The 11,753-nt window shown below is 52.2% G+C and overlaps 1 protein-coding gene across 1 annotated transcript; it reads left to right on the forward strand.

Moving 5' to 3' along the window:
• Window positions 1-4,673: 4,673 nt before the first annotated feature.
• Window positions 4,674-7,781, forward strand: DUSP1 (dual specificity phosphatase 1). The gene is made up of 4 exons (XM_028102725.2): window positions 4,674-5,296; window positions 5,571-5,716; window positions 6,075-6,294; window positions 6,722-7,781. Exons 1-4 carry the CDS (start codon window positions 4,930-4,932, stop codon window positions 7,090-7,092), a joined length of 1,104 nt encoding a protein of 367 aa, XP_027958526.1. The 5' UTR covers window positions 4,674-4,929; the 3' UTR covers window positions 7,093-7,781.
• The last annotated feature ends 3,972 nt before the right edge of the window (window positions 7,782-11,753 follow it).

Here is an 11,753-nt window from a genome sequence, read left to right on the forward strand (position 1 = left end):
TTCCCCCTGATTACAACAGTTCCACGTTCGTGTTGAAAAATTCAAACCATACAAATTTATAAGGAAGAAAATGAAAGTAACTCCACCCTCTGGAGATAAACGCTTACGGGTTTTGAACACACAGCTCTCACAATGCTGACTGGATTTAGAATGTTCTGAACACTGTGTGACTTTGGATACGTTGCCTAACCTTTCTGAGCCCTTGTCTCTCAAATGAGGGGGCTGGCTCCAGTGACTCAGCTCAGCAGGCCCTCTCAGGCCTGCCTCTGGGTATGTGTTTGTAAGGATTGTGCAATAGCAGCTGGTTCTGTCGTAACTGCCTGGGCGTGGAAAGTAAAGTCACCCCTTGCCAGCCCCTGGAGATGGGTCAAGTGGTCCCTGCGTGTGGCTCACCCAAATCCCAAGCACTGAGTGAATTCGGACAGCAGGGACACGAGTGCCTGACTCGGTGGTCCTAAGAGGTTCAGGGTCCCTCCAGGGCTGGTGCCAGGGACCCTTCTGCCCAGTGAGCAGAGCTCCAGGCAAGTGGGGAGTCAGGGGCTTCCGCCAGCACTGCCTAGGATGGGACCTGCACAGGCAGAGGCCTTAATAGACTGAGGTTCCTACGGCAGGAGGCCTAGGCCCCGCTCCGTCTCAGTCAGACAGGGCCAGGCTCTGGATCCGTGTCTGATGACTACCAGCTGTGTGACCTTGGGCACATTCCCTCTCTGAGCCTGTTTCCCTGCCTGAAAAATGGGGAGAACAACCACCTCACAGGATCACTGATTAGTTGTTGTTTTTTTTTTTTTTTAAGATTTTATTTATTTATTTGACAGAGAGAGAGAACACAAGCAGAGGGAGCAGGAGAGGGAGAGGGAGAAGCAGGCTTTCCGCTGGGCAGGGAGCCCGATGTGGGGCTCGATCCCAGGACCCCAGGGACCATGACCTGAGCTGAAAGCAGATGCTGAACCGCCTGTGCCACCAGGCGCCCCGCATGATTAGTTCTTTAGATGATACTGTAATGCAGCTGGCACAGAGCTGAAGCTCAATAAATGACATTTCTGACCCCTTCTCTTCATCTACTTTTGGACAGTATGCTTTCGAAAAGTTCTTCCTCCATGCCGCAGATTACGAACCTACTATATGCCATGGCTGCATCCAAGGTCGTAGGGTGTGGAGGTCCAAAGATGAGAAAAACAGTCCCTGCCCTCCTGTAACTCAGGGAGGGTGAGATAAGGATCACAGAGACTTTTACACAATCAGAACGTTTGGACAAAGTCCTCCAGGACCCAAGGGCAGGAGAAGTTAGTGAAACCAGGGAAGGCTTCATTGAGATGCCACTTTGGCTGGGTCTTGGCGGATGGAGAAAGATATGGCTGAGCCCAAAGGGCACAGCATCCTGGCAGGCAGAAGGGGAACAGTGTGAGCAAAGGTGTGGGGGTGGGAACACAGGCTTAGGGAGTTTGCCCAGAGAACAACAAGAGAGCCAATCACAGTAGTGGGGCTGGGCCGAATGGATGGGTGAGGCCAGGGGTGGTGTGCCTTGGGTTTGGTGGGAAAGGAGGAGTCATGGAGGATACGGAGCAAAGGCAGGAGGTGTCAGACAGCACAGTCGAAGGCCTGTGGATTCTGAGAGAACATGACCGGCAGGAGCCAGCTCCCTCTCCTGAGAGCACCCGTTCTGGGCGTGACCCTCTCGGGCCCTTTCTCACACATGGTCTTAGTTCTAGATGGATGGTATTCCGGGTTTACATAAGGGGAAACCAAAGCTCACACATGTTAAGCTGCTTGCCCAAGCTCATGGGGTAGACAGTGAGCTGGGGCCCCGTGAGAGCACCACCCTCTCTCCCCCTGTTCTGGGACCCCAGGGCAGATCCAAAATCCATTCCGAGGGCAGGATTTGGATAGGGCTTGTAGGGTAATGCCATCCCGGGCTACAGTGAGTCCCCCACAGTCCTGGGGTACTTGTCATTGCTGCCATCACAGGCAGGAGGGAGTGGAGGCTCAGCAAGGGGAAGTGACTTATTCAAGGCCACACATTGAGGGTGGGGAATCCAGGCCTTCTGAATTCAAACCCTTCCCACTACCCCCCACTGCCTCCAGGTTTATTTCTAAGTACATCTAAAACTGGAAAGAGCCCAGGTCAGAAAGGCCCAGTTCCCTCCCAAGTCAATATCCACTGATTTCATGCTCCTTCATGGCCCTGTGCCCGCCAGGCCCACGACTCCTGTCCCAATACCATCACCACAGGCCAGATTACGTTGGGCCTCTCTCTGACTCAATCTTCAGCCAGCAGCAGCCTCTCCACTGCCTAGACTGGTGTCTTCTGTGGCTACACCTTTACCACCACACCCCCCGACCTGAGCCATTGTGTTAGTCGGTCTCAAGGAGGGACCTTTTCCTGAACTGGGCCTCTGTTCCAACCACACCTACCAGTGTTTTGTAGTGACCTTCTCCCCAGGTTCTGATGCCAGACCCTGAAACACACATGGTTTGCTGGGAAGGGGAAAACAAGAGACTTAGTGAATCATAATGGGAAGGGGTAATGTAAGCCCTGGGTCCCTTACCCTTACCATCTCTCACTTGGGCCTCAAACCATCCATAAAGTAGGCAGTTGTAAACCCATTCTACAGATGTGGGCTTAGAGGCTCAGCAGGAGGTGAGGATCACCTCCTGAGCATAGGATCACCCAGAAGCAAAATAATAGCATGGGGGTTCAAACTATGCTCGTTCCAGAAAAGGATAAAGAAGAAAACCCCACAGAGCTCAGCAGACACCTGACTCCAGGGCCAGACTGTGCCACCACCTCTATAATAGCTGTATGAAAAGTTTTTTTTTTTTTTAATGTGGGTAGGGGAAGATATAATTAATGCTCTTGGTTAAAAAAAATTGGGGCAGATAAAGTTGGTATGCTGTGAAATGTCAGCAGCTGTAACATTTTATGATTCAATGCAAAAAATATGTTGAGTTCCTCAGCTGAATAAATAGTATAAACAAATAATTTTTTGAAAAGATATAGGGAGGGTGTTGCCATTATCTGAGGGCCTCTTTTCTGTCCTCAGGGTTCATCTAAAGGTAGAAAATGCCCTTAAGAAAACGTACTCAACCCGGAACTTTTCTAGAACGTAGACAGAAAGTTTGAGCATGTGTGAACACAGAAGCTAAACAAGACAAATGCAGAAGTTGTCTCTGATGATACAGTCCACAGATCAACGACACAGGGTCCTTGAAATCCCCATCCCATCCCCCCTCTCCACAGGAGAGGGGAAGAAACCGCAGAATGTTCCTGACTCGGCACCCTGGCCGGATGGCGCAATATTTGTTTGTGTACCTAGCACCTCGGTGCCGCCCTCCCCTGCCCAGGGGGCCGTCACTAGGACTCCGCGCAGGTGGCCGCATAGGGTCTTCCCAAACGTTCGTCCTGGACTCCTAAAGCCCCGTAGTACTGGATTTCGAATTCAGCCCATATAGATGACGAAAGTCAGGGCGTGGGGATTGAAGCCCGAGCTTAGTGCATAGTAGGCGCCCAAACAGTATATACAGAGCGGTCTTAAGCGAACGTGGCCAGAAACGTGCCCAGTGACCCCTGGAGGGCGCTGTCGAGCCACGCCGGGCGGGGGGGGGGGGGGTAGTCGCCTCCCCAAACGCCGAACCCAGCAATCCACCACCGCACCTTACGAACCCACACTTGCGATTTCAGTCCCTTTACCCGCCTTTCTCGGCTCCAAGTCCTCTAGGAACGACATGATTAGGGATAACTTGCCCTAGAGGGGCTTCGATTGGAAGGCATTTTACTTGTTTAAATGTGTTTTTCTTAAGTAACAGGAGGACAAGTCTGGGAAACCGAAGCCGAAGGCATTCCCCTGAACTTCACCCCAACTCACCCCGGTTGTCCTACGTAGGAACATATCCATAGGCAAACATTACATTTTCTCCAACCCTCATTTCAGGTTCCTCTCTGTTCCTCTACCCCCACCATTGTGATATTGGGCAAGTAAATCGCTTCTTCTGGGGAACCTGAGTTTTCCGCGCCTATTGTGACGAGGAAATGAGCGAAAAGGGCACACGTGTATGCAAAGGCGAAGGAAGGCCCTTTCCGTTTGGGCGGAGGGGGCGCGGGGAGGGCACAGGGGAGGGGAGGGGAGGGAGCGGGGAAGGGGAAAGGGGAAGGGGGCGGGGAGGGGGAGGGGAAGGGGGAGGGGAGGGGGAGGGGGGAGGGGAGGGGGAGGGGGGAGGGGAGGGGAGGGGGAGGGGCGGGGGAGGGGGAAGGGGCGGGGGAGGGGGAAGGGGCGGGGGAGGGGGAAGGGGCGGGGGAGGGGGAGGCCGCTGGCCCGCCGCCCGCTCTCCCGGCCGCTCGGATCCCGGAGGTCAGCCTTTGGCTGGCAGCGTGCCCGCCCGCCACCTCTTCTCCCCCCTGGGCCCGGAGAGCGACGCAGGCCGGATCCCCGGGGACGCGCTAGGCGCAGGCCGGACGGCCGGACTGGGGCCGGAGCCAGCAAGCAGCCAGCGGATCCCGCTCCGAGGCCGATGACGTCTTCGCCTCTGGCTCCGCCGGCGCCGTGCCTGGCTGGGCGGGTGACGTCACCACACGGTCACGTGACCGCCATTCAAACAAACAACTCCCCTCCCCCTGCGCGCCCGCTCCTCTCCGCCCCGCTCCGCCCCCAGAGAGGCCACATATAAACGCGTTTCCCCAGTCTGCTCTCGCTGCGAGGGACGCCGGGCTGTAATAGGTGTGCGGAGGGCCAGAGGGGCAGTCGGGGGAGCAGCAAAGAAGCCTAGGCGGCCGAGAGTCCCGCGCGACGCCCCCCCACTCAGTCTAAGGGCAGTCTGGGGTTCGGCGCAGAGAGAACTAGGGTCGGGCTTTTCTTCGAAAGCCGCTGCCCTGCTCTTGGCTTCCGAGGACAAAGAGCACTGAGAACGGGCACGCTGGGGGCGCTAGGGCCGGCCATGGTCATGGAAGTGGGCTCCCTGGACGCCGGAGGCCTGCGGACGCTCCTTCGGGAGCGCGCGGCGCAGTGCCTGCTGCTGGACTGCCGCTCCTTCTTCGCTTTCAATGCCGGCCACATCGCCGGCTCGGTCAACGTGCGCTTCAGCACCATCGTGCGGCGCCGGGCCAAGGGCGCCATGGGCCTGGAGCACATCGTGCCCAACGCCGAGCTGCGCGGCCGTCTGCTGGCCGGCGCCTACCACGCCGTGGTGCTGCTGGACGAGCGCAGCGCCGCCCTGGACGGCGCCAAGCGCGACAGCACCCTGGCCCTGGCCGCCGGCGCGCTCCGCCGCGAGGCGCGCGCCGCGCAAGTCTTCTTCCTCAAAGGTACGTCCTCGGCGAAGCTCTGGCGCCGCTCGTCCCCCGCCGCCTTGCCGCGGGACCCCTGGCCCTCGGCCCCTTGGGGCTGCCCCACTGGAGCGCGTGGGCGCCCGAGGCCTACGTTCGGGGACTTGTCGTTGGCTTTGTTTGGCTTTAAGAACAAAGACTTGCCTGGGCCTCTCCGGGGTAAACTTCAATCCTGGTGGGTGCGGAGGTTGGATGAAGGTGCCCTGTCCCCGACGATACTAATGGAAACAAATATGTCTCTTTGTCTTCCCAGGAGGATATGAAGCTTTTTCAGCTTCCTGCCCAGAGCTGTGCAGCAAACAGTCGACCCCCATGGGGCTCAGCCTTCCTCTGACTACTAGCGTCCCTGACAGCACCGAATCAGGGTGCAGTTCTTGCAGCACCCCACTCTATGATCAGGTTAGTAGGGGCCTGTGCTGGGGGCGGGGGGGGGGGGAAGGACCAGCTGGCAAAGGCCTGGAAGAGCAGTACTAGTGAGAATATCCATAGTAACCTGCAAGTTTATAAGGGAGGGGACATAGGGCTATTTATCCCACGGTGAAGTGGTCTGATGGAGGGGAGTCTAATTGTTGGCACTGCAGAAATGAACTTGAGGCACATGGGTTTAGTCCCCTATTTATTTATACTCCAACAACAGTGCTAAATGCTCCCCCCAGTACCTGCAACTGACTTTTCCAGCAGGGAGTTTTTGTGGGTGTGGGCACCGGCCTTGACTTTGAGCAAAGCTTGACAAGTGTTGGATATTTCTGGATTTCAGGGTGGCCCAGTGGAGATCCTGCCCTTTCTGTACCTGGGCAGTGCCTATCATGCTTCCCGCAAAGACATGCTGGACGCCTTGGGCATCACTGCCTTGATCAATGTCTCAGCCAATTGTCCCAACCATTTTGAGGGTCACTACCAGTATAAGAGCATCCCTGTGGAAGACAACCACAAGGCGGACATCAGCTCCTGGTTCAACGAGGCCATTGACTTCATAGGTAAATGGACAGATGCCTGGGACTTCTGCCTTGCTCCCCCTATTTTAGTCACTGAGCCCAACTCTGTGGCAAGGACTTGAATGACATTCGTCTGAGCCTTCCTCCATACATTAAATATCAGTCTGGTTCTGACAATATCCCTGCAAAATAGGGATTTGATGTCCCATTCAACAAATTAGCAAACTGAGGCTCAGAAAGTTGAATTGACTTAACCCATCCAAGAGCATACTGCTTGGTGGAGATGCCTGGTCTGTTTTAAATCCCTTACTGTTCTTTGCACAGTGCCCACATTGCCTCCACAGAACACTGATGGCATGAGGTGATGTTGCCGTTCTCTGGATAGGACACACTTTCTTAGGCACCCTCTGCCTGGGGTTGGGGTTGTTCCCCTGATCTCTCAAGTAACCAGCCACCCTTTGTTTTCCAGACTCCATCAAGAATGCTGGAGGAAGGGTGTTTGTCCACTGCCAGGCGGGCATTTCCCGGTCAGCTACCATCTGTCTCGCTTACCTCATGAGGACTAACCGAGTCAAGCTGGATGAGGCCTTTGAGTTTGTGAAGCAGAGGAGAAGCATCATTTCCCCCAACTTCAGTTTCATGGGCCAGCTGCTGCAGTTTGAGTCGCAGGTCCTGGCCCCACACTGCTCAGCAGAGGCTGGGAGCCCTGCCATGGCTGTGTTGGACCGCAGCACGTCCACCACCACGGTCTTCAACTTTCCTGTCTCCATCCCCGTCCACTCTACGAACAGTGCATTGAGCTACCTTCAGAGCCCCATTACGACCTCTCCCAGCTGCTGAAAGGCCACGGGAGGTGATCTCCACAACCCACTGGGACTCTAGGCTCCTTGAGGAGAAATGCAATAACTCTGGGGAGGGTGCTTGTGAGGGCTGGTCCTTATTTATTTAATTTCACCCTGAGCTCCAATGGGTTCCTAAGCAGTCATAGTGATGATGTAGCATCAAGATGTTTGCTGAACTCAGCACATTCGGGACCAATATATATATATAGAGAGAGAGAGAGAGAGAGAGTGGGTACATCAAGTCCCTCTGACAAAAAGGGGCAGAAGAGAAAGGACTCTGTTTATGAGCCAGTTTCTTTTTGCTTGCTCCTGTTTTTTGTAGGAACTCTTCATGCTTGACATACCTACCAGTATTATCATTCCTGACGACACATACCTATGAGAATATATACCTTATTTATTTTGTGGAGGTGGTCTGCCTTCACAAATGTCAGTGTCTACTCCTAGAAGAACCAAATACCTCAATTTTTGTGTTTGAGTACTGTAATATCCTGTAAATATATCCTAAGCAGGTTTGTGTTCAGCACTGATGGGAAGCACCAGTGTTGGGTTTTTTTAGTTGCCAGTGGTTGTGTGTTTGATTATTTATGAACTGAAATAATATATTTCTTCTTTTAAGAAGACATTTTGTTACGTAAGGATGACTTTTTTTATACAACAGAATAAATTATGGCATTTCTATTGAAATCTTAATGCTTTATTTCTTGGGCAGCCCCAACTAATCCCTCTCACATGAGTGAACCAGAATCTGGACAAGGGCCTTGGCAGATGTGTGTCTTGGGATCTGGTCTTCTACTACTTGAGGGCCCTTCCAACCCAAGATGGCTGGGTTACAAGGGAGGTAGAAAAGTGTGATCTATCATGGAAAACCAGGTACTGCAGCTGAACTCTTGAGTATCAGATCCAGGTGACCACCCACGTATTCCTACCATGTTACACAGGGAGCCCAAGTGTTCCCAGAGCCAAAAAGGAATGACCATTTGCTTGGGTTGCCTTTTTTATTTAATATTTTACCCAGGATAATATAAAAAGCCACCCACATTTCTGAACTGTGTTGGAATTATGAGGATGATGGTTTTCCAAAACACCTGATGTAAACGTGTTCCTGCTATGTGTAAGGTGGTGTGTGCTACCTGTTCCCCAAACAACTCAGCAGGACCCTTTTGCAGACAAAGATGCTGAGACCCAGCGTACCTAAGTGGCAGTGGGGGGAATTGGGCCCTACATCTGTTTTGTTCCCTAATTCTATGTGGCTTGCACTTTATCACTTGCTTCTCTCACATGCTCTTTTTTTCTCTCGCCTTTGAAAAGACCTTTATTCTTATGAAAAGAATATGAAGTGCTATGAACAAATACAACACAGACAAATCACCTGAAATTCCCACCCCTGACCTGATAGTTAAAGCTTTGGAATACATCCATGCTAGCATATACATACATATATATATATGTATATATATATATATGTATGTATGTATATATACACACACACACACAATTTTTGGTGGCTGCCTCCAGGTCACTTGCTGCTCTGTTTTCATAATTTTGTTGAAGACAGGCAATCAAATCTGATTTGCTCTAGGGCAAGATTCTGGAGTTTTACAGAACAGGCCAAAACAAAGAGGGTGTAATTGACTACCTACCCATAATCCAGTCTGTTGAATTAAATACAGTGAAGCTCTTGGGTTTACTGGCCCCACAGCTCTGGTGTCCCCGTCCCCCCCCCTCCCCCCCGCCAACTTGTTTCTGGACAAAGTGATGTAGGAAGCAGAAAAGGAAACCTCTTACTTCTCAAGTAGTGCCCCTGAACAGTGGTCCTGGTCCTGCCAGGTCATTTAAGACCTTCACACACAATCAGTGTCCTTGACCTTTCCCCACTGGTTCACCATCTGCCACTTGACTCTCAAGGCTTGAAAGATCCCTGTGTTCTAAGAACTTACCCTGAGCTGGCAAGCTCATTTCCTTGGCTGGGCTTTCAACTGCAAGTGTGTTCACGCCTTTCAAAACAAACTGTACCCAGTGTTTTTATCAAACCCTAGAAATTTACTATGGCGAATATCTCCTTTCGTGGAAACATACCAGCAACTTCAAGTCCGTGGCAGATGCTGTGGCTGACTTCCCTGTGGGCTCAGGCCATTGCTTTCTGCTTGGCAGGCACTGGCTGAACCAAAATTAATCTCCAGTGTGATCCACGCAGTGGAAAAATACAGCGGCTGCCTAAGGGAGCCGCCAGTGAAAACAATTCACTCACTTCTCCCAGTGCAAGCTGCTCCACTCCCACCAGCTCAGGAGAGCAGGGGTGACAGCCCTCTTGCTCCATGTATCTGATTCCTGGTCTTTGGGCTCTCTGGAGTATGTCACTTTTGGCCTGAGACTGCTTTTCTGAGGAGGGGGAGGGAAGTACCTCATGATGAGGAGAAAGATGCTCAAACTATTAAAATGTTTGTTTCTCAAGGGAAGATTGAAATAGACAAGTCCATCATTTAATACTTGTAATGTGGTTATAATAGCTCTCAATTTTAGAGCTAGCACCACGTGCCAGCCACTGTGCTGCTTTATGCACCTTCACATTAAAACCGTTAGCAGCAGCACCCATTTTACAGAAGAAGAAACTGAGGCTCAGAGAGAGGAAGTGACATGTCCAAGTTCATACAGCAAGTAAACAGCATTGCAGAGATTGGAACCTGGGTCCAAAAGAAGAATGGGAACCGAAGTCCTAGTTCGGTCCAAAAGACAGCTTGAGGGAGTGGGGAAAGGGTGAATGTTGTAGCCAACCAGACATCAGCATGGTTTACCATATAATTTTGGGGTGGAAAAGCTATTTATCATTTCGGGCCTCAGCAACCTTACTTGTGAAATGGGATAATATAACCTGCTTCACTTGTGAGGAGGAAATAGGCTCATGAATGTCAAGTGCCTGGCAGGTACGGGGCCCTGGAGGTACACTAAGATCCCATCCCCCTTCCTAACGACTTCTAGCAGTTTTCTGGTGTCAGTTTTCCCACCTCTAAAATGACCAATTTGCCCTGGATCTAATGGGTAAGATTCCTCCCAGCCTTAGAAGATGCATCAATGCATTCTTTATGCTTTTCTGTGGTTTCCATTAGGATAGTTCCAGCCCCAAACGCCTCCACCGCATCCTCTCCTTTCCTTGGAATTTTGCAAATCCTAGCTAATTTGCCTCGGACTTGCAGTCTCTGGAGTCCATTTCCCTCCCTCTCTCCCCTGCCCATCCCGGATGACATCATGGTGTGTACACCTTTAAGATTATATAAATCTGTGATCATACAGTGGCCTCCATCCCCATGGTAACGCGGAGGAGTTTCCCTTTTGTGAGGAAAGCTGTCATGTCACTTCCTGCTGCTGACAAATCAGTTTAGGAGATTAAAATAAAGGGGGGGCGGGGTGCGGGAGCCGGGCTCCGAGAACTGCTGGCTGCGGTGGTTTCTGGTTGCCATACACAGAGGCAAACAAAGCCGAAGCCACGCGGGGGTAGCCCCGCCCAGCGCCCGGCCGGGTCGGGTTTCCCACACTTCACTGGCCTGGCGGGGTGGAGCCAGGTCACCCCGGGAGGTTTTCCTCCGCAGGTTGCCTTCTGGGGAGCAGGTGGGAGGGCTGCCCACTTCTGGGGACTTTTCGGGGAGCTCCGTATGGCCAGCCTGCAGGAGAACAGCCTCTGGGTCCAGAGGAACCTCTCTTTCCCTTTATCAGCTCAGAAGGTAGCTTCTTTCCCTGGAAAACAGAGGGTGTGCGCGGTGATAGCACCAAGCAGAAAAAACTGCTCTGCTAAGGAAAATACCTTAAACGCACTTTTTCTTGGTTGTGTCTTTTTAGGCTAAGGAGCAGGTCCACTCATTCATGCATTCATTCATTCATTCAACAAATATTTACTGACACCCTAGGCCCAGGGACACTTTGGTGCAGGACAAGGTTCCTACTCTCCGGTAGCTAATAATGGGGTTGGGGTGGGGGGGGAGAAGAGGGCGATATATAAATAAGATACTTAAGAAATAAGATGAGGATGAAGGCTATGAAGGTGGAATAATAAAAGGGGAGCCTCCTTTAGATTTTGGTGATCAGGGAGAGGTGGCCGAGACCTGAGAGCTACAACCTGCTTGCACTTTTGAGAGGTGAGCTGGGAAGAGAGTTCCCTGCCAGGAGGGTGGCAAACACTTGAGGTTTGCAGGGGGATCTTCGTGGACCACCGGATAGAACCCATGACTCAGAGTCAGCTAGACCTGAGTTCAAGTACTGATTCTGCCACGTATTAGCTGTGTGACTTACTGTGGGTAAGTTACCAAACTCTTTCAACCTGAGTTTCCCCATCTGTAATATGGGCCAATAATCACTGGCCTTCAAAGGCTCTTTAAGGATTAAATGAAAGGTGGATTAAATGAAAGCCGGTCACCTCTGGGCACATCAGAGAGTCTTGAGAAAGGCTCATTCTCCTCTTGTGACTCAGCTGGTCCCCATTCCATCACTCCCCACAGTGTCCTGGTGAAGGGAGACAGGGAGCAGTGGACTGTCCTGCCCCATCCTGACAGATACCCTGAGTCTGTGCTCATATCATACTGCCTCTGGGCCATCAGAGCTTCGCTTGGGGACGGGACGGCCTTTACTTGGAGACCATCTATCCTAACTCACTGACTGTGGCAAGGG

Source organism: Eumetopias jubatus, unplaced genomic scaffold (assembly GCF_037043125.1).
Source record: "Eumetopias jubatus isolate StellerSeaLion01/CBP00866 unplaced genomic scaffold, mEumJub1_p1.0 scaffold_5, whole genome shotgun sequence".
Lineage (NCBI taxonomy): Eukaryota > Metazoa > Chordata > Mammalia > Carnivora > Otariidae > Eumetopias > Eumetopias jubatus.